At 38.1% G+C, this 22,214-nt stretch overlaps 1 protein-coding gene across 1 annotated transcript; it reads left to right on the forward strand.

Moving 5' to 3' along the window:
* The first annotated feature begins 10,239 nt into the window (after window positions 1-10,239).
* FGG (fibrinogen gamma chain) lies at window positions 10,240-21,670 on the forward strand. The gene is made up of 9 exons (XM_077300050.1): window positions 10,240-10,496; window positions 10,600-10,644; window positions 10,906-11,089; window positions 11,191-11,284; window positions 12,160-12,290; window positions 14,992-15,125; window positions 15,419-15,603; window positions 17,703-17,980; window positions 19,898-21,670. The coding sequence occupies exons 1-9, from the start codon at window positions 10,434-10,436 to the stop codon at window positions 20,089-20,091; spliced, it is 1,308 nt and encodes a 435-aa protein (XP_077156165.1). The 5' UTR covers window positions 10,240-10,433; the 3' UTR covers window positions 20,092-21,670.
* Window positions 21,671-22,214: the final 544 nt, after the last annotated feature.

Consider the following 22,214-nt stretch of genomic DNA (forward strand, 5'->3'; position numbering starts at 1 on the left):
AGTGCACCTTGGCTTATTTGGGAAAAATCTGGTATGGAGCAAATACGTAGTAATTCTTTTAACTGAAAATTTTTTAGATTTTATATTTGTACTTCAGATGTTTTTTTACAAAAATCTTGCGAGCCACCTCGACAGCCACCTCTTTTAGAAAGGGGCAGCCTAAAGCCAAATTAAATAGTTAATGTATTGAAGCAGAATATAGATGCAGGGAAAATCAAGGAGGTTTTAGCATATCTTAGTTAGAACTTTCTGAAAATTCTCTTGTAGCTCCTGTGATGGAAGAGAAGGTCACATGGAAACCTAAATTGCAAAATAAATTTGAACATATTTTCTTCCCCTTTAAATAAGTAGCCGTGTTGGTCTGAAGTAGCACAATAAAATCAGAGTCCAGTAGCACCTTTAAGACCAACAAAGATTTATTCAAGGCATGACCTTTTGAGCGCAAGCACTCTTCGTCCGACTAGTCTGACAAAGAGTGCTTGCACTCGAAAGCTCACGCCTTGAATAAATCTTTATTGGTCTTAAAGGTGCTACTGGAAGATTTTATTGTATTTCTTCCCCTTTGTATAGTGCGAATTATTAGAAATTAGCTTACCAAATAGACCAGCAGGAGGCAGTGTTGTACTACTTATCCTGGCTTTCTGTTGGAACATTCTGTGATCCTATGTGTCACTTACCTGTATAGGTTGCCAGCTACCAGTAAAGTGAGCAGTTTGTTAGACGCAGGGCTACTTCTTTGTTTAATCAGAGCACTTAAAGAAAAATTTCATTTGCCAGTAGAATAGGCATTCCAAAACAGATTGCCTGTCAGCCGTGTTACTTTATTAAAAAATAAAATAGTAACACCCCCTACCTCTTGACTAAAGCTGTTCATAAGGCAGTTGAGAAATGGAACAGTTAAACCCCACAATGATTAAACTACAAAATAAACCGACATCCAAAAGTCAGTCAGTAGAATTGTTCTGCCTCCCCACTCTGACTCTAGTCCATTGAGCCACACAAAATACTGTTCCTGGGAAATGGGGTCCCATGAGGAGTGAAGAGGGGGTCTGCAATGAGAGGAGACAGCTAGCAAAAATTAACCCTCCTATTGTTGGGGGGAAAAAGAAACAAGGAATGTCCAAAGAGAAACATTAGCAATCATTAAAATAAATCATGGATCCTAACAGCTGTTCTAAAAAGCTTTATCTTGGTGACAAAATGCTGTTAAGAAAGGGTAAGTCAAATTTCCCTGTGGAGGGATTTTCATGATGCTGTTTTCAAGAGATCCTCGGTCTCTCGGGGTCACCACTCCCTACTAAAGATGGTATTTGGACATATGGAGGACTTTAAAAACAATTTCAGTTTATGGGTAAATTTACACAGTAGAAAGTGGTATGTTAAGTATTATGAGATCCAACTGTTTTGCAGCAAGTTGGGCCTGGCAATTGGCAACGGATGAAGCGAACAAAGAATTGGCGTAATGCTTTCCGTATGGCCCTCTAGTGAGCAGACTTGCTGCCAAGTTCTAAAATAGCTGTAGACTCGAGATACGCTTATTTATTCACTAGATTTACATTCTACCTACTACCTTTGGGCGGTAAACAAAATTTAGAAACTACACAATACAGCAAAAAGTATCTTTCCCAACAACTAATTAAATGTTCAATGTTGTTGATTTGATGCAATTACTGAATTCACATTCTATCTGTTATATTGAATTTCATGTTTCCTGAGAACCGCCTTGAGCTGTAAGGGAGAGCAGTATAAAAATTCAATTAATTAATTGATTGATTGATTGTTATGAAACCCAGTTGAACCTTTTAAAAAGCAGTAAAGCATAAAAACAAACAATAACCAAAAGATTCAAAATGAAACAACAGTAAAAGAGCAACTGTATATTTTTAGGGTAGTTCAGTGATATTTAGTAACTTTAGAACCACATATGGTCTTCTGAGCACCATTCCCCAATATAACTTTTATCCCATGTTCCAAGAAAGAGGGCAAAGCCGCTGCCCAGTGGGTCTTGTGGCTGTCAGGTACTCCTGCTACTCCTTCCTGCTTCAGGCAGCAGCTGCTGAAAGGACTGGGGGACAGATGAGCTGCAAATCCTATGCTAGGAATGGAAGTAAAGGGCCCAGAAAATCATGTGGATTCAGCCAAGATTATAGTTATATTTCATAATATTATTTTATGTATATGAATTGGCATGACACAGAGCATAAAGTAGTCGTGTGTCTCTTTACGCATAAGACTGCCTGCAAGTACCAGTAGCCTGTTCGGGTTGTGCAGTGGAGTGCTAAGCAGAGTTCCATCAAAGGCCTTCAGAACAAAACTGTCTCTCCTATTTGCCAACGAAGGAGACATAGAGACATTCTTAGATGGGGTGTTCCAGAGCTTGTAAGGTCACAAGGCCCTGCCATACATGCCTGCCAACTTTAAATGCTAATTGAGCTAATTGAGCAGGTCCATATTAGTGAAGGTGACTATTTGAAGGAGGTATTTATGACTTCACAGGAAAGAACCGGCTCTTTGAATTGAAAAAGGAGATATCCCTAGAAGTGTCCACTGTACAGTCAGCACTGATTTCTAGTACTTTTATGAGGCTATGGGAGGCTACTATGGACTTAAGCACCCTGCACATCTGTAGAACACTTCACCCTGGTGAAGATGCATAGTTGCATCTGTATTAACTGTAGCAGGGAGTTACAGTTTCAAGAAATATTATTTTAGGCAATTTCCAAACAAGTCTGTATTCAACATTACTATAAAGAATAGGGAACAATGAATTTCTGCAGTGCAACATCAGTTATGACTAGAAGTTCAAACTAGAACTTACTCCATGGTTCTCATCAGCATTCCCTCAAATCTATTAGCTAAAGAATTCTACATTTTGTTTTATTGCACACAGATGACAATGCACATCTGAACAATTGTTTTCAAAATTCAAATCACTTTGTTAATGCTGGGTAAATTTTACCTTTTGTGCTTTCAAACTTTCCCTATCTGATTGCACTGCAGCAATAGTTACTCACAAACAATTGAGTTGGTTGTAGACTCTGTCCTCACCCACTTGCAAAGCTTTATCCAAATATTTGAGCTGATAATTTATCTTTCCTTGCACTAGTATATCAGATCTTTGTTTACCAAAAGGAGTTCACTGTCCTGCTCAAGGTAAAGTATACACAGCAATCTTTTTTGAACCAAAAACTAGACACTAACCTTTCATAAAGAAACCAAAGTCCTCCAAATATCTGTAAATTGACAAAGCAAGATCATTGTTTTACCTTAAAACTTGTGGCACAAAATAAATGTTTTCAAAATGTCTATGCCCTTATAGCAACAAAAGAATTGAGTCAACATGTACACAAATTACTTGTGTGCAAAACCCATGGCTAGATGAACTAATATTACTATATCAAACTGTCGGCAAGAATGGCTTGAACACTTCAAAAAGCTCATGATTGCCTTATAGAACCTTGTGTTAGTATGTTTTTTCCTTATAATTACATATACTGTAATCCGATTGGAATGAAACCCATGTCGTTATCATTATTAGGAGGTGGAAATATCACTGAATTCAGCTAGAATTTCTACATGACTTGTACTACAGATGACAGTCCATAGTTCACTAACCTACTTTTCACATGTGGGCCACTAAATCATCCCCTGCTCAAACTTTATGCCAGTTAATGTCCCTCTCACCATGGGGGATAGAAACATGCCTGGAACGATAAATAAGGATAGAAAAGCACAGGAGGAAGGATGGTTCAGTACTCATCCTGCATGCTTCTTTGAATGTTACAGTAAAACTCTCCTCATTTAATATATGCATCAAGAGAAAGATGTGTGACAATTTTAGTTTGACACTTAACAGGGGAACAGTATTCATTGTCAGTATTTCTAGGGGGAAACAAAGAGTCTCAAAATTGAATTGTTAATGTTCAGAATGGCCCCAAAGCAGAGTCATAGGATTCCTTTTTGGTACCGGGAAGACATTTTCAACTAGATAAGGTTGGTTAATAGCTCTCTTGAGTAATGGACTATTCCAGATTGTTGTGACTTGGATCATTTGCTTGAGTCATCTGAATCTGCATGCTTAGCTGGAGTCTTGATAAGAGCCGTTTTACTGTACCTTGGGGTCAGGAAACGGCATAAGTGGTTTAAGTTGCCTTGCAGCATAAGGTTTTTTTTTAGGTGTGCCAGTGAAATGGCATGCTGCTATGTGTACCCAATAATCCTTTGCAATTTGCATAGGAAAAAGAAACAGAAATAAAAAGCATGAAATAAGGACATGTTTGCTAAGACTTAGAACTAATACAACTATTGATCTGGTGAATGGGGATTGGGGATGCCAGCCTCCAGACAGGAGCCCAGAATTACAGCTCACCCCCAGATTTCAGAGATCAGTTTCTCTTGAGAAAATGGATGCTCTGGAGGATGGATTCCATGGTGTTGTACCCCACTGAAGTTTCTATCCTCCACTGAAGGCTCCATCCCCAAATGTCTAGGAGTTTCCTAACCTGAATCAGGTAAACCTACCCCTGCATCCCCCACTGGTGGCCAAGGGAAACCTAGCATCCCCAAATAAGATTCACACATGAAACTGAAAGTATGTACTGTTTTTTGAATGTGCCTCCCTACTTTGAATAAATCCTAAAAAGGAAGATTAAGACTTCTCCCTCTGAAATGTCTATCCTGTGTGCCATTATGACTCTCAATACATCTATTAATAAACATAGTAGATTTGTCAGTATTTGCATTCATTCAGACTATTCTCTGAAATTTGTACATAAGCAGGGCAGAACCTGGATCTTAAACTATTTCATATTTCAGAAATTAAGTGTAAAATTTTTTACCAAGAGAAATGTAACCAAATTCTAAACACAGGCCACAAGTGCTTTGGATAATGTCTATGCTTGTGTGTCTGGAGAAACATCAGTGTTGCATAGGCATTTCTCCAACATACCTGCTGTGCAAACATAAAAATAGGAAGCGTCAGGGCATACTGTTGGTGGAGTTTGACTTGGGTCTCTAAGCCTTTCCAGCTCCCCTGACCACATAAGAATAAGCCAGAGAAAGAATAAACATGTAATCAGAGACATCCCTGATACATTCATAGCCCCCACTACTTACTGAGCAAAATCTGGTCCTACACATTGTGTGGATCACACTGTTAATCTGGAGGAACTGATGAGAATTCCTTTGTCATAGACATATCTCTGTTTACTCAGATTTAGATTTGCAGAGATACCAAATCAGAGTGCCCTGATTGACCTCTGGAATAGGAGAACCACCCAGACAGATGACACAGTTGCTCCCAAATGCCCTCTCAGATGTTAGAGTATAGGTAGCTCCTCAGTTTCTTGAGGACCTCTGGAAGATGAAAAGACAAGTTGGTTGAGGCCATTTAGAGAATTGAACTGGGTTGATACTACTATTTTGGATGACAGCTCTATAGTGTGCCTCTGGCACAATATGAGAACACTGATGGCTGGTCTATTCAAGTTTCTCTATCTACAATACCTAGTCCATACGTAATGGTCATTGATTGCCATGTATTCAATCCACTGATTTACAGGAGGTAAGAATGTATGTCTCCAATGCTAATGTCTCTATTGCCATCCACATCACATGCCATGATAGCATTATTCATTTGTTTATCATTTTAAGGTGTTTGCAAACCACCTCATAACCGGGGTTCTAGAGACAGTTAACAAAAACTGAAAATACAACTCTGAGTTCAAATAATAATTGTAACAGATAATCATCATCACAATAAATTAAAAATGCAAAAGTAACAGCAATTACAAGGAAAACGGTAGTTAAAAGTGAGACTAAATATTTCTATACTAATAGCTGTCATCTAAATCTGAGGGTAATTAAATTCAGTGTGAACAGGCAAGACAGATTTCTCTACAACCCTAAAAATGCCCTAGGTTTGCAGATAAATATGACATCAAACAAAAATAACTTGAGTTTAAAAAAAAATTATAATAAGATTGTGAAATGCTTGGGAAATTAACATCTTTACTTGGAACCTAATAATAGCAATAACAACACTTAGGATCTGTATAACACTTCAAATTATTAAAAAGTTATTTATTAAATTTGTATACTGCTTCCCTGTGGGCTCATTATCTTATCATTCTTACAGCAACCCTCTATGGTGAGTGAGTATTAGTGCTACAGATGGGAAACTGAAGCAGAAAGTGGCTTGTCTTAAAATAAGCAACCTGAGCCATTTACTGTCTCTCATTACCACAAGGGTTGCCAAACTAACACAATGTAGCACAATGTTCCTTCTGTCCTATGTTTCTTTTTAGGGGAGAATAAACCTATTTTGTTCCCACAAACATAGTTTGAGAGTTAACATCTCAGGGAGTGAGTATCAGAGATGAAACTCGTGTATGATAAATTGCATAATTGAATCTATTATGTACAAATTGTGAGCACAATACATCAGCTTTTTTGCAACTACTAGAAAGTGATAGCTGAACTAAAAGAACCCAGATGTCATTTTGGTGATCCCCAGTGTGATCAGCAAGATAATAAACTTGTACAAAATGTGCTTACATGATGTAGTTCTAGAGGTACTCACATGGCATACAACCTTGGCTAAAATCACAGAAGCCAGTGCAAACTCTGATTCCATCCTAAAGCATGTTCACATCATGTACTGTTTACATCCTATGCTTTGATGTATAAATACGAAGTTTATACATAGACTGTGTCCCCAATTGTCCTAGCTTGTTACACAAGTTTCAGTAACAGCTTTATCTCAATCTTAATCTTGCTAAATACATGTTCAGTTTAACAGGCAAATTTAAGATAACTTTCCAAAGCTTCTTTAAAGGAACAAGCTAACAGAGACTGAGTCAAAAGTATATTTACATAATACAAATAAGATATACAGGCTTTATCTCACTTATAACCTTTGAACTAACTAACCAATTATTTAAAAACATAAATAAATACTAATTTCGGGGAAAACACAGTATCTAGATTTAAGAATGCTTCCTTTTCTCTAAATTTGTATTAATCATTCAAAGTTTCTTGATAAATCAGTAAATAAACCATAGTAAGTGTTAAAATTGCTCAGTTGTGCATACAAAGGGCTTCCTGTTGACCTCGAAAAAAATTTCATCACTCATTTTCTAAACTGATTTGTACAAAAACGTGAATACTGCTTTGGAATGTTCATCAAAAGAGAAACAAAATGCTTTTGTTCTTATGAAGGCTTAAGGATAAAGTGGAAATACATATATAAAATAATATTTGAAAAGTCCTTAAAATAAACCTAAAAATATTAAGCGGAGTATGAAGCAGTCTCTCGTCCCCCGCTCCCCTCATGACAGGAAAAGGCACTCTTGTCTCCTCCTGCACCTTCAAAGTGCCAAAATCCCCTCAGTGTTGTTTTAGGACTCAGAAAAATGTGAACACTTCCATTCTGCCCTATTACAAGCCTGATTGTGCTCATGCTACCTTAGGCTTTAAAATGGCAACAGTGTCCTTGTGTTGAACACAAGGATGTTGCCCTAGTCTGGCCCTGGGTATAATTCTTAACATATACAGAACCCATAGAGTAGTGTACTGGATTGGGAAATGCCTGGAGAATGGGGGTTGGGGTGTTGGGGTCATAATGATATAGAGCCCAGTTTCCAAGGTGGTCATTTTCTCCAGGTGAACTGATCTCTGTCACCTGGAGATCAGTTGTGATAAGTAGGAGATCTCCATCTACCACCTGGAGTTTGGCGACCATACCAGAGAGAGGTTTATGATTCCTCAGATCCAGTCATATTTTTCACAGATCTCTATTGTATGTTTAAAACAGGTGTGCTTTCATTCATTTACCAAAATTTCTCTTACTATCTTGTGAAGAGGCAAAAAAGTATTTGACTCCCACATTCATCTGATTCAAATAAAAGCCTGGACATGTCACTGATATCTTTTTTCTACACTTGTTTATTATATAAAGTGACTGAAATTGAGTAATTCTGCACAGGATTGTGTTGTCAAACTTTCAACAAATGGCTTGTGGCATTTTCCCAACATGGGTCATCTGTCTAAAAAGAACGCAGAAGGGCATATTAATTGTAAAAAAAAAATTGTTTCTTATAACATGTATCTGAATCAACAAATATTTTTAAACAATAAATGTTATATTTTAGCAGCAATATGGATAACAATTAAAAACATAACCTGTAATTTGGCCCTGTTTACAGATTCCCTTCAAATAATACATAGGTGTACATATAGGTACGGCAGTTGGTTAATGAATCGCTAAGCACTGTGTTTTCTTAGCTACCTAAAATATAAGCACATTTTTATTGCTTGGAAAGAAATTTAGCTGTGCTGGCTTCTATGATATTAAAGAACCAACTTAATGTGCTTTTTTTCACCATTTGCACAAGCTCCATTGTATTTACTTAAAACATATATATTCCATGATTCCAGACACTAGCTCACAAAGTAATAACAAATACAATAAAACAATAGGAGCAACACATATGAAATGATAAATATTAAAACAATAAAAACTAGGTTTATTCTAATTTTATATCCCTACCTTCTATCTCATTCTATGGATGATTAACAGGGCAGCCCTGAACCATTTGACTTCAATGGGCTTAAAATCACCAGCAAAACAGAAAAAAGGATATTAAAAGCCATTGAATAGGATAGAATTTGTCTGGTGCTTAAAAGCTAACAGAGACTGTGATATCCTTAAGAAAAGTGCCCAAAACACTGGAGACCATGACAGAAAAGGCCTTCTATCTGACCTACTTTTCACATAAAGTGGGGTACATGAAGAAAGGCCTTATACACACTTAAGTAAAAAATACTCAATGGTCTAAGATTTAATGGTAAAAACATCATTGAGTACAGGCTTCAAAGCATATATTTAGGAAATTTAAAAGCGCCAACCAAGGAAATTTAGTTTGAAGCACTTGGTATTGACTAGATCCAGCTGGTAGCCTTTACCCTGCACTGCAATACAGGAATGTAAATGCAACAGAGATTTACTATAATAAATTCTATTAATTGTCCATTTATTTGATATTGACAGTAATAAATGAAATTGTTACAAAAAAGAACAAGATTTCCACCCAAAATATTATTTTTGTACATGTTTAGCAGAAATATATATCCCTTATTTTATAATTGGCTCCTAAAGTATGTAATAAACATTTCATGCATAACTCCTAGAAGTAACGCTTAATAACATTCCAGAGGAAGGAGATGAAAGTACTTGAATTATCCAATTCCTTATGTAATGATTGCATATGGAACTGCCTGAGGCTTACATTTAATAATAATAAATAATAAAAGTGTTGAGACAGAAGTGAGTATTGTATCATCCCTTATCTCTGAAGAACCTGTTATCTGTTTCTCGGAGTCACTAGTTTACATATTAATAGATACAAATGGGTAGCCATGTTGGTCTGAAGTAGCACAATAAAATCAGAGTCCAGTAGCACCTTTAAGACCAACAAAGATTGTGTCTATTGATGTAACAGAATTGATTTTTGCTATATATTCCCTGATTATCATGCAAGAAGATCATAGTCTGACAAAGAGTGCTTGCACTCGAAAGCTCACGCCCTGAATAAATTTTTGTTGGTCTTAAAGGTGCTACTGGAGTATGATTTAAGCTTACATATTCATAGAATTGGCAAAAAGTTACACTAGTCAAAAGCGTGCCACTCTAGCCCTGTCCTCAGGAACAGCAAAAACAAAGAGTTTTCGGTATGGTGTTGAAGAAAATTCCTAGGGCGACCCAATCTTTCTAGATATATGATCTTATCCAGAACAGCATCATCCAGAAATAATAGTACTCTCTAGGAAGCCTGACTAGATCCATCTTGGAAACTCTTCCCAAGTGCTACAACTAACAGGCTTATGAGTAGATGTGCATCTTTAAGAGAACCAAGTTCTTTGTCCTCAGAAGCTAATAAATGGATTAAAAAGTCAGGGTTGGATCAGTAATTTAAAAATGACAGTGTCGTCTGTCAAAATAGCACAAGCACTTTTTATCTGCTGTATAACACTGGAATGAATGACAGCAAATGCTTCCTTTCTATCTCTTTAATTGTCAGGTCTCAGAGATTAGGCCAGTTTTGTTACAATTGGTTACTGGAAGCGATTGCTCCACAGGTCAATTTGTTGTAAAAGAGGATTTGTGGGAGGTAGTTCATTTGTGTGTCATGCATTGATGCTGAAATGGGTAGGATCCAGCAAAAATTCAGGAAACGCCCACACACTCAACCAGTAAGAGGCCACCCACCCTCTACCATGTCCCCTGCCTATTTACAACACTGTAGCCACCCACTGAGTTTCACCTGATCCCTTAAGCTGTTGCTGTGCTCTTCAGAGAGCAAGGTTGGATCCCAGAAGCCCTGAAAGCTGCACTGATTAAGTACGGCCGCTTCAGGGTTTGGGAACTACACACAATGAAACCAAAGTTCAGCATCTGGTTGTCTCTGCTCGGTTTCCTATTTTCAACTTGCAATGCAGTAAGTGGTATTGGGCAGAGTGATCATCTGTTTAAAAGCTTGTTTAAGTAATTACTAAAGTAGAAAAATCACTGAAAATGCTATGTTATCTTTTCCCATTCAGTATGTGGCTACCAGTGATAACTGCTGCATCTTGGATGAACGATTTGTAAGTCAATGTCGGTTTTATTTATGCACTTTTTATATATATGATGATGATTATGGCAACATGAGTAAAATATATGTATGCTTTAAATAGACTACTTGGCTGCATGCAGTATTTAAAAATGCCAATTTGCTATTATGTTTAAGGTCTCTAATACGCTATCTGTCACAGGAAAATTTAATGCATGTGCAATGGAAGAGAAATACTATGGCTATTACATAATGCCTATTGTTTAACATGATTTAAATTTTTCTTTCTCTTTAGGGTAACTATTGCCCGACCACATGTGGTATTGCAAATTTCTTAAATAACTATCAGCCTGAGACAGATCGAGATCTCCAAGTACTTGAAAATACCCTGCAGCAGATTGCAAATTCCTCAGCTTTAGCAGACAAATTGTTCCAACAGATCCGAAATGTGCACGTCCCAGACCGATCAAGCCAACCACGTAAGAGCATAAAAACCACTACAATACCATGCTCCTTTATTCCCCAGTTTGTTCAGCATTTTATCGTGAATATTTTGTACATTTTTATGTCTCTTCTACAGCTATGGTTTCAGCCTTAACTCAGAAATCTAGAGACATCATTGATGAAATCATCAGATATGAAAACACTATTGTGGCCCATGAAAATACAATTCAGTACGTATCTTTCCTCTTACTGCTTCAGTATGCAAACCAAATTTTGCTCTCTCTCTCTCTGTCTTTTTTTTTTTGCTTTTTGCTATTTTCTGTCTTGTACAGAAGGTGTACTTGTGTAAAAGGAAATGCTTGTGTCCTTACATTTTCTTACTTAAATCTACACTTTTACATAAAGTTGCATGGGATGTGCCATTTTTGTAGCTGCGCCTACCACATTGTGTCAGAATTCAAAGTAAATTCTGGATAACTGCAATGAATTTCCCTGAACTAGTCTAAAGATATTTGCATTTTAACAGGTTGTGTTAATTTTCTCTCTTGATTTCACTGAAACAGTTTATATGTAACATTTTGCCAAAACCAAAAGAGTAGTCTATAGATCCCTTCTTCAAGATATAACAAAGTATTTTAATGTAAATAAATTAAATTTAGCTTCAAGAGTATTCATTTGTTTTGCATCCCAAGAGTTTGGGTTTCAGGGGTATTATAAGATGATATAAAATGGTATTATATGTGTCCCAAACAGATATTATATATGTGTCCCAAACAGCTCCTACTCTGTTGTGTAGGAGCTGTTAGTTGTGTGTACAAATTCAGCACATACAAGGTCTTGCCCAATTATTTCAGATAGTATACAGCTGACTGTTCAGTTTCAAGGGGGGATGCATTGGTTAGCCTATAAACTAGAGCTTAGTCTTTATACATACCAGTCAGACACCAACTGTATACTTTCCCCCATAGTTTAAATAGAAAATTATCCTTTTATTTGCCTGACACTTGGTTCTTGTTACCCAATGTATTTATTCCTATATTACTGGAATTAGAAAATATTTCCTTCTAACTGAAGCCCTTGTACTTAATTTTGTTCTGATCTTCAGATTTTTGACAGAAATTGTAGTATCCAACAATAACAAAATTGCATTGTTGAAGCAGAAAACTGCTCAGCTTGAGGCACAATGTCAGCAGCCATGTCAAGACACTGTCCAGATACAAGAACTAACTGGAAGAGGTAGGAGAAAATAATAACTATTTGCTGTGTTGCAAACTGAGACATCTGTACTAAAGTGAGATCTGCTTTGGCTTAATCATGAGAGCCGTCAGTTTGATAAGAATTAGCTCTGGGTTCAAAGGCTGGGGGACTGAGGCCAGCTTAAATGACCTCTGTTTACTTATCATGGCTTTGATCCACACACTATGGGAGCTGTTCTTAAGAGATCACAGGTATAGGCAGACTGACAGGTTTCTATGGTCTGTACATATTACTGTTTATAATTCTTTTTAAAATTAATTTCTAAGCACACTTGTTTACAGGTTTCATCCATCAGAGACATACACTCACCGATTAATATGCTTAGAAATGAAGACTTACGGATTGATAAGTAGGCTTTCCGGAGGTGTTTAAAGCTTTCTAGTTTTTATTTACTTGGGAGATTTATATACTGCCCCTCTCAGTTTACCCAATATAAAATTCAATAAACCAATAAATTTGACAGATATAAAATTAAGATAATTTAATATAGTTTAAAAACCACGATTATCATTGCTGCATCAGCAAAAGCAATAAATAACTCATACCCAGCTAGATGTTAGAATTGGAGGAATGGGGGATAGGAGGGAGGCAAGAGATGTGGATATAATATATTTGAAGTCGATCACCATATTAAACTTTAAGCACTTAAAGACTTTTTCAACATTAAAACAAACAGGAAAACCCCTTGAAACATTCTTCAGACTTTGAGAAACCCTGGAAGTGATGTCAGCAGGTCACATCTTCCTGCCATGCCCCTGGAAATCATATGTCACCAGAAATGCCATCATCCCGGCACTCCCACCGGATGTGGCATCACTAGGCCATTCTCACAGCCCAGGAAGTGACAACACAGAAATAGTTTCAGATGACTTGTGAACAGCACCATGCATGTACTCTGGGTTAGCTACAAGTCTGTTCTTCTTTACCAAAGGGAGCCTACAGAAAAAGGGTCAGGGCAGGCCTATGCCACTCTGTCACCTCTCTGGATTCCAGTTGCCACCATGTACAACAAGCCTCAGCCAGCAAGGCTCTATATGGTCAGGGCCCCACCCCTTCCCACCATCTCCAGGACCACCATCGATCATTTTTTGGGGGTCAACATGACCATATATGGTTATATCAACTGATAAAATATATTAAAAATAAGGTAACTCCCACCCAATTGGCAAAACCTTCCAGGGCCATCATAAAACCCCAGGATTGTACATGCTTAATGTTGCACATATATATGTTTCTTAATATATACACCTACATGGTATACATGCTCTAGGAAGCTCCAATCATTCATAACTTCACAATACATGCTGGAAAGCAGACATGTCTACAAAATATACATGATGAGCCAAATGAGGATTTATGCCTTTTCCTATGTCAAAATGCTTCCCATATACAAAATTCATAACTTTTTCAGCAGTTGTAAATGTAAACATGAGGGGCAGTATATAAATTGAATTAAATAAATAAATAAATAAATAAATAAATAAATAAATAAAATGTTTCCCCTGCCACATCAAAATGTTCTATATTCACACAAGAGTGTACTCTTAAGACAGCAAGTAGGAAGGAAAACCTTCCCACTGGACAGTACTATTTCTGTGCAGGTGAGAGCTTATTTGGTTGAATGTTCCTCCAAACAAAAAAATCCCTGGAAACCCAGATGTCAGTAAGTGGCAAGACAGAGCCTTTCTCTGTGACAGCGAATTTGTTTTTAATATATGCAAATAATTTTTGGCACGGAGGAGGACACAGTTATATCAGACTTCAACTGCTTATTAGAATAGTGCAGTAGATAAACTGATTCATCTTCTTACAAGCTCTGAGACTGGACAGAAGTTGCCCAATAAACCCACTATCTGTTTTGTAAAGTGGACACTTTTGAAAGAATCTTTGCTTTGCCTCTCACCATTGAAAACTGTAGCATTTCCATGTCAGTGCATGGATTATTTGATACAGTATATCACTATACTTTTTTTTGTAGATTAATTCTCTCAGAGGTGATAAATCCCAGAATCACTGTTATTGCATGAATAGCATCTATAGGTATTTGTGGCCCATAAGAGTCTCAGAAACCTGTGCAGAAAAATATACACCAAATAAATATATTGGCTTGTTAGACACAGCCATGTGCTGTAGTATCACCTAGGCTTAAATTATCAACCAGTTTATAAATTGATATCCCATTGGCAACATACCCCAACGGTTTTTATATTTCTTTTTCCATAAGTTAAGCCTCCATACCAAATAACAGTTCAAAGTAGTTAATTTCACAGAGTAGTTATGTATACTGTATTGTGTTGTTTAAGTAAAGCAATTAGGTAATGACTTATTCCTGAGCTGCTCCAGTGCACCTCTCACCAAATGACAGGTTGGTGTAGCTAGCAATCTAGTCGGCCAAGTATTGGACTTCATTCAGGGGCACACTCGGTCCAGTTCCTGTTCCACCATGGTATTTAAGTGCCTGTTCAGCACAATCTGCTTCACAGCCTTAGGAGTGGATAAACCAGGTACACTGCCATGAACTCCTTGATGAAAAAAGAGAATTAAAAATGAAATAAATTTTAAAGTAACAGTTTAAGTCAGCTGGGTATTCAGTCTTGTACTGCTGAGTATTCAGTTCTTGCACATCATGAATACGACAGACTGTAATTAAGCTACTGAGAGTTGCTCTATTTCATTACAGATTGCCAAGATATTGCGAATAAAGGTGCCAGGCAAAGTGGCCTCTACTTCGTTAAACCTCAGAAAACCAAAGAGCAGTTCCTTGTCTACTGTGAAATTGATTCAGCAGGCAATGGCTGGACAGTTATTCAAAGGGTATGTTGTCTGTAAATTGACTGCATCAAACAGAATGCCTCATATAGACCGTTTACGCACTGGAGGTTTCATGCTTGGTTGCAGGCTGGAGTTTTAGTCATGGCAGGTTGTCCCACCTCTTCCTGCACCCACACGGGGGAACATTTGGCCCGGTGCACCTCACCTGCCCCCGACTTGTACTCCTACATGAGAGCTATGGCAGTGAAGTTTCCAGTGAATAAATGGTTATAGAGCAGAAAATCACCATGTCAGTTTTGTTAATCTTTCCTCTCTTTTCTGCAATTTCTTATTAGAGGCTTGATGGGAGTGAAGATTTTAGGAAAAACTGGATTCAGTACAAGGAAGGATTTGGACATCTGTCACCGAATGATCAGACAGAATTCTGGCTGGGAAATGAAAAGATTCATTTAATAACCACACAGTCTACTGTTCCATATGCCTTAAGAATTGAGCTGGAGGACTGGAGTGACCAAAGAAGGTAGGCCACAGAAAGAGTTGGTCAATGATCTTGCATGGAATTTATTATCTCTTGAGAGAGTGAGATCTATACATTATGCCAGACAAACTACAGCCACATGCAGCTTCGGACAACTTCAAGAGATCCTTTTTCAGTGTGGTGTGGTGACAAGTGTCTGGGAGGCCAGGTTTGAATTCCCACTCAGCCATGGTGTTCCATTCAAGCCCCTGGTGCCCTTGGCCAGTTAGTATCTCTTAGCCAACCTATCATGCAGTGTTTTTTCTTGCGGGTCCCTAGGGCAAATGAAGGAGGGGGGAATGATGCTGTAAGCTGCATGGGGTCCCCCATGGGTAGGTAAACAGCCTGAGCATAAGTGGAGGAAAACTTGGTGCAAATACAACTAAACACCACTTAGAGCACTCATTGGTGCCTATACTGTGGTACTGATTATTTAAACATTTGCTTCATTTTGTGTTGCTGTCATCTCTGCACAAAGAGATTCACGTAAAGCTTTTCTGAGTTGTGAAAGGTCTTCTCTATCAAAGCTCTTTTGATACTAATATAGATAACTGGGAGGTTCACTATGGCTTTTTGCTGGCTGCACCCTGATTCCAACTTGGACAGCCAGACATGTCCCACCCCAAATGCTGTTTCACAAATATATAGAGGTACCATGATAAGGATTATCAGATGGTCACAATTAGGGGTATGACTATAGCTTTCTTGACATTTGTTGATTTTTGGGTAGTTTTAGGGTATTAATCTTCTTTATTCTACTTTGTTTGCATTTTTGTTACTTTTTACTGTTTAACCTTTTATTTATTGTAAGTTTGTTTAGGAGCCTAGGTAAAAATTGCCATTCTTGAAAATCTGTCTGTACAAAGTTTATAATGTATAACTGCCAAATGCTAGGATTTGACCTAGAGGTTTAGACTTTTTATAGCTTTTCATTCCCCACCTGCTCCCAGATCTATGAGCCAAAGTATGAAGTTAAGAATTGTATTTTGCCAGCATCTGGCAGCCAATTATATAGTAATAAATGTCTTTGTCACCATCTGCCTTTATCGGGTATGTATTGTCATTAGTCTCAAGATTTTTTTTTGGCTTCTACAGCTGCTGCCACTTCCAAGATCACTTGATCACACTGGCATCTTCTCAGGAGTCCAAATTAGTCTTTTCATTTTAAAATGTACTTTGTTCTGTGAAATGAATGTCCCTGTTTCCTACATTCTACCTGTTATATTCTTGATGATCCAGATTTAAATGACACCTTGCATAATCAAGAGTGCATCAGGTAGGAGGCGAGAATAAAGGTCAAGAGCCATAAGAGCTAGAAAACTTCAGACTCTGCCTCTGAGTATTTTGCCCCTAAGCTTCCTGAACCTTCTTCCCAGTCATCAGATTCTAGTTCATAAATCTGATTGAAATGTTACTCCCCAGCCTAATAAAAGCTGAACTGCAAGATTCTGACAGCCTTGTTGCTTGTTATGAGCATACCAACCCAGCTGACTTTGATGGCTTCACCACTGCAAACCAAACATGGGATTGGAGCTTTTCATTGTAAAGAAAACATCGACCAAAAAGCAGTTAAAGCACATCCAACATACTTTTCCTGGATGTTATAGCTTAGCACTATTAAAATATTGCTGATAAACCTCAGTGTTCGTTAAGTACAACTATAGAAAAGATCATTATTTTGAATTAATATACCACATTCAGTTTTGGGTAGAAATAAATAAACCTTTACTTACTATGATGTGACCCAGAGTACAGAAGTTTATTCCAGATGCAATTTAAGCAGTAAAATACATTAAGGTAAAGGTAAAGGTATCCCCTGTGCAAGCACCAGGTCATGTCTGACCCTTGGGGTGACGCCCTCTAGTGTTTTCATGGCAGACTGACTATATTAACCATGTAGTAGGGAGTCAATGATTCCTGTCCACTTGTGTATTTGCTGAGATGAAATGCATCACTACTCAAATTACTGATTGTGTGAACTTCTGCAGGTTTATAGAATTCATAACAATGTGCTCCAGAATGCTGTCTTTGAAATGTTTGCATCATATTATCCCATGGACCATTCTTTTAAAATTTGAAGTGTTAATGTGTTTTTTTAACAGCCATGCAGATTATGCTCACTTCAAAATAGGATCTGAAGCAGATAAATATCGCCTGACCTATGCTTTCTTTGCTGGAGGTGATGCTGGAGATTCCTTTGATGGCTTTGATTTTGGGGATGATCCAAGTGACAAATTCTTTACTTCTCACAATGGCATGCAGTTCAGTACACATGACAGTGACAATGATAAATATGATGGCAACTGTGCTGAGCAAGATGGATCTGGATGGTGGATGAACAGATGCCATGCTGGTCACCTCAACGGCAAATATTACAGAGGTAATAAAAGTAACCTTCCTGTGAGTTTGGGGGATGCTCTCCTTCATAGAAAGGCCTGACTCTTCTGTCTTAAGCTGTCAGGCAGCAATCAGTATTCAATCACTATTCTGTCTTAAGGAGCAGTCAAGATTTTTTGATGTGCAACACATCTTCTAGCATGCCCCCTGAAATGGATGTTACTACGGATATGACATCTGTAGTCCCGCCCCAGGGATCACACCAGGAGAGGCAGGGGAGTGGCTGGCAGAGAAAGCCAAGGCTGCAGCCAAGCTGGTTGCTGCTAAGCCACCAGGGGCCAGGAAGGCAAACACACAGCCTCTGCAGGCCAAGGCAGCACCTGCAAAGCCACTGGGGCTGGGGTGCTGCCTGCACAGCCAGGGGAGACTCTGGTCCTCCTGCTTCAAGAGGTAAGGAGGGAAGTGGGAAGGAGTCTGAGTGTGTGTGTGTCTGAGCGAGAGCAAGGGGGGAGGGTCTAGGGAGGAGGTCGGGGAAGGAAGCGGGAATGAGGGAGAGGGGAGGGGGAAGTGGGGGTGAAGGAGTCTCTATGTGTTTGTTTGACAGAGAGCAAAGGAGGGAGGGGAGGGACTAGGTATGCGTTCCACATATTTGTGAGAATCAGGCTGTTGCTACATTTTTTAAATCTAGCAGGCCTTTCAAGTATGTTCAGATCAATCTTGCTACTATTTATGATGTTTATCATGTAGTCTTCTGAAGATGTCATATGATTGCTGTTTTTAATACTGTGGTTTTAATGAGCTGCTGTAAGAGTTTCAATAAAACTACAAGGTGGAATTTACATTTATTAAATTAACTACTGTTAAATAAATTGTCACCTAGATGATAATCTAGTTTGAAGCCTCACACAGAGATAAAATTCTCTATACCCCGAATCATTTATATATCATTACCTTATTACCATAGGCATCTGCTGAAGGAAGCTGTTGCCAAGGAAGTTTAACATTATTGTGACCTATTCAGTTCTCTCCTGCAAAAAACTCTAGTGAACTGAACAGAGAGTTGCATAAGAGCATGGTGGAACAGGAGAGCACCCCACTGGAGTGTGTTCTTGACATCTAAAGTGCTGTGTGTATATATAATATACTGTCAAGTCACAACTGATGCTGATCTCATAGGGTTTTCAAGGCAACAGGTGACCAGAAGCGGTTTGCCATTGCATTTCTCTGCATAGCATGAGCCTGGAATTCCTTGATGGTCTCCCATCTAAGTACTAACCCAGGCCAGCCCTGAACAGCTTCTGAGATCTGATGAGATCAGGCTATCTATTGTGTTTCTAAACTGCCCTCCCATAAGGCTCAGGGTTTTTTGCATAAAACTTAAGGATATACATTGCAATCATAATAACAACTGTAATAGTGGGGAACCATAATTAAGTCACCCAGGTCAGAGCAAAGTGCTAGAGAACACTATATCCAAATTTATATATTTTGGGGGTCCCCAAATCTGTTGGCTTAAATAATGTTATAATAAACATTAAAGGACATAATCCAGCCAAACTTAAACACATTTAACGCTTAAGATTCCATTGATATCAATGCAATGTAAAAATGCTTGGCTTTGGTTAGACTGTGGCCTAAATGCTTAAATATTTGTGAGGATTAGATCATCTGCTACCATTCTATTTCACCAAGTATATGTCTTTGTTCACTCCTTTTATGAACCTAAAAAAAGTATGTGAGGATGCCCTCATGGAAGCATAAGAGTACATGCTAGGCAAGAAGTCCCTTTGAATTCATTGAAACTCAGTTCTAGACAAATGTTCTTAGATTTGGACTACAGAAATGTTAAAATAAATACTTGGGGCCAAAGAGACAGAAATGTTAAATGCAGTTTTATCCTATGCATCTGTGTAAAAATCCTTCACAAGCCACTTATTTCATAATGTTGCTTTCATTATAGGTGGTGATTACAGTGCAAGAGATGCTGGCCCATCTGGATATGATAATGGTATTATCTGGGCAACCTGGCATTCTCGGTGGTATTCTATGAAGAAAACATCAATGAAACTTATTCCATACAGCAGACTTGCAGCACTAGAAGGAGGACAGGCTGGAGAAATAAAACACGGACTGGGAAGTCGAGGAGACATTTAAGAAGATAACAAACCCAACCCCAGATTTAGTTAATGATGACTTCATGCCTAAACAAAGTTGGAGCATATTTCATATTGCGCTCTTGTGGAAAATATTCTCCAAGTTATTTTAACTTAATATAGTCCTGTTTCTCATTTAACTAACAAAAGAGCCAGATTTCTTTAGATATTTCAAACAGTTTCTCATTTAACTAACAAAAGAGCCAGATTTCTTTAAATATTTCAAACAGTTTATATTCCAAATCAAATCATATCAATATGAATCAACAATATATGGAATTTGCTGCCACAGATTATGGCAATGGCCACTAGTTTTTAAATTAGCCATTTTAGCAGAATCTTCCTTCATCTTTAGTTACACAAAAATCTGTTCCTGGGAGATACGACTGGAGAAGACTGTTCTATTACTGTTCTGCTTGTGGGTTTCCCTGACTTCAGGGATTATATCCAAACAATTTTTTCATTCACTCTTGCCTAATTCCCTTTCTTATTACCGCATCTGTCCCACAAGGCCTTTGTCTGTATGGGTCCCATGATCCCCCAACACAGGCTTTTTGATGGTCAAAGGACATCCGCCTGTTTACACCTGTGGAGAAGTTGTTTGGAGGCAACTTCTGGTCTAAATGAAACTTTGGTCCAGCGGAGCTCTTGTTATGTCCACAAATTCCTATCCAAAATATGTAATTCAGCATTTTCTTTGAAGGACAAATAATTATAGTTATACCTCTTCTATTACTGACAAAGAGTTTATTTTACAAGTTCTCAAAGACCTTATGAAGTGAGATACTGAACTCACTTAAATTTCACTTTAGCTTTGCTGTAATGTAGGATCTTATACTGAAATCAAAATGTTAAATATACAAGTTATTCTTCACAGATGGGCTAAAATACATGCATAGCTCACATTCTTTATGCACTGCATAAGCATGCAGCATTGTCAGGGCCTTTTCGAGACGGTACTCACTGACACTGAAAACTGGCAACTTTTTTAGGGGTCTCTCAAATCCTGAGGAGTGAACTGGTAAAAACTGCTGCACCCTTATATATAAATACTGCTATCTTTTACAAAAAAAAAGGTCTTGAGTCTGATACAAGGTGGGCCGAGGGGGGAATGGTTCATAAATGCCATGCTCTCAAGCATGAATTTTGAACTTATATGATTGTGTTGGCAGGTAACAGAGTAGCTTCCCTGTGTACATAATCTTTCTGAAAAGGCTAAAAATCCTCTGGATTAGAATAACTATTTGTGGTGGTTGTTCAGAATGTCCAGTGCCTATTCCAATAAATACAAAAAAATTAAATGTGTTCACATGGCCACCCCATGCATAGAAATCTATTAAAGTTCAAAATGGTCTTCAAAATATCAGTTTGAAAATATGAACTGGTAGTCTTTGCTTATCACTCAGTAAGATAAAAAGACATCCAAAGTGTACCAGGACATCACATATATCTGACAATTGCCAATTGTTCCTTTATTTAAGGTTGCCTGTGTTTTATTGGAGATGGTCAACTGCACTTTTTTTAAGAAGGCTAAATGTTTTGAGAATAAAACTCATCATTACCAAATTTGGTAACATAAATGTGTATCGTGGCTAAATCATTGTGTTTCATTTTGTTATCTAGATGTTTGTGTACCAGAGTCTCTCTTGTACAGTTCATATTGTTTATTATTTCATGGCCCATCTACTCTTCTTTCAAAAATGTTTCTGTTATCTTTTAACTGAATTGGAGAATTTCTGTGTGGTCTGCCCTATCCTCTGACCACCCTGTTGTCTGTAGCATGCTAGTGCCGCTGCTCAGCAACCTATGACCATTTTGAAGAGGGGAAATAACTGACCACTGCCCTTTTCCTTTAGTGACTACACCAGAGTCCATAGCAATCCTAGTTACATCCACCAATCAAGAATCAGAATGCTACCACTGCCCCATAAACAGCGCTTCTGAGCACAGCCAGCCGATACCTGTCGGTTGATGCCATGCAGCTTCCCCCCATTTCCAGATACACCAACTGGGGAAGCACAGGTGCCTGCCTAGGAAGGAACCCGAGAATGAGCCAGGAAATTCTGCAGATAGAGATTCAAGTCCCTATCTGCAAACATGTTCTCCTTTTCCAGGAACACAAAC

Source organism: Paroedura picta, chromosome 10 (assembly GCF_049243985.1).
Source record: "Paroedura picta isolate Pp20150507F chromosome 10, Ppicta_v3.0, whole genome shotgun sequence".
NCBI classification, from domain to species: Eukaryota; Metazoa; Chordata; class Lepidosauria; order Squamata; family Gekkonidae; genus Paroedura; species Paroedura picta.

Coding starts and splice junctions, on each gene's coding strand:
- FGG (XM_077300050.1), top strand. CDS start 10,434: ATGAAACCAAAGTTCAGCATCTGGTTGTCTCTGCTCGGTTTCCTATTT. Junction 10,645..10,905: donor GCATCTTGGATGAACGATTT/GTAAGTCAATGT, acceptor CTTTCTCTTTAG/GGTAACTATTGCCCGACCAC. Junction 15,126..15,418: donor GCTGGACAGTTATTCAAAGG/GTATGTTGTCTG, acceptor ATTTCTTATTAG/AGGCTTGATGGGAGTGAAGA.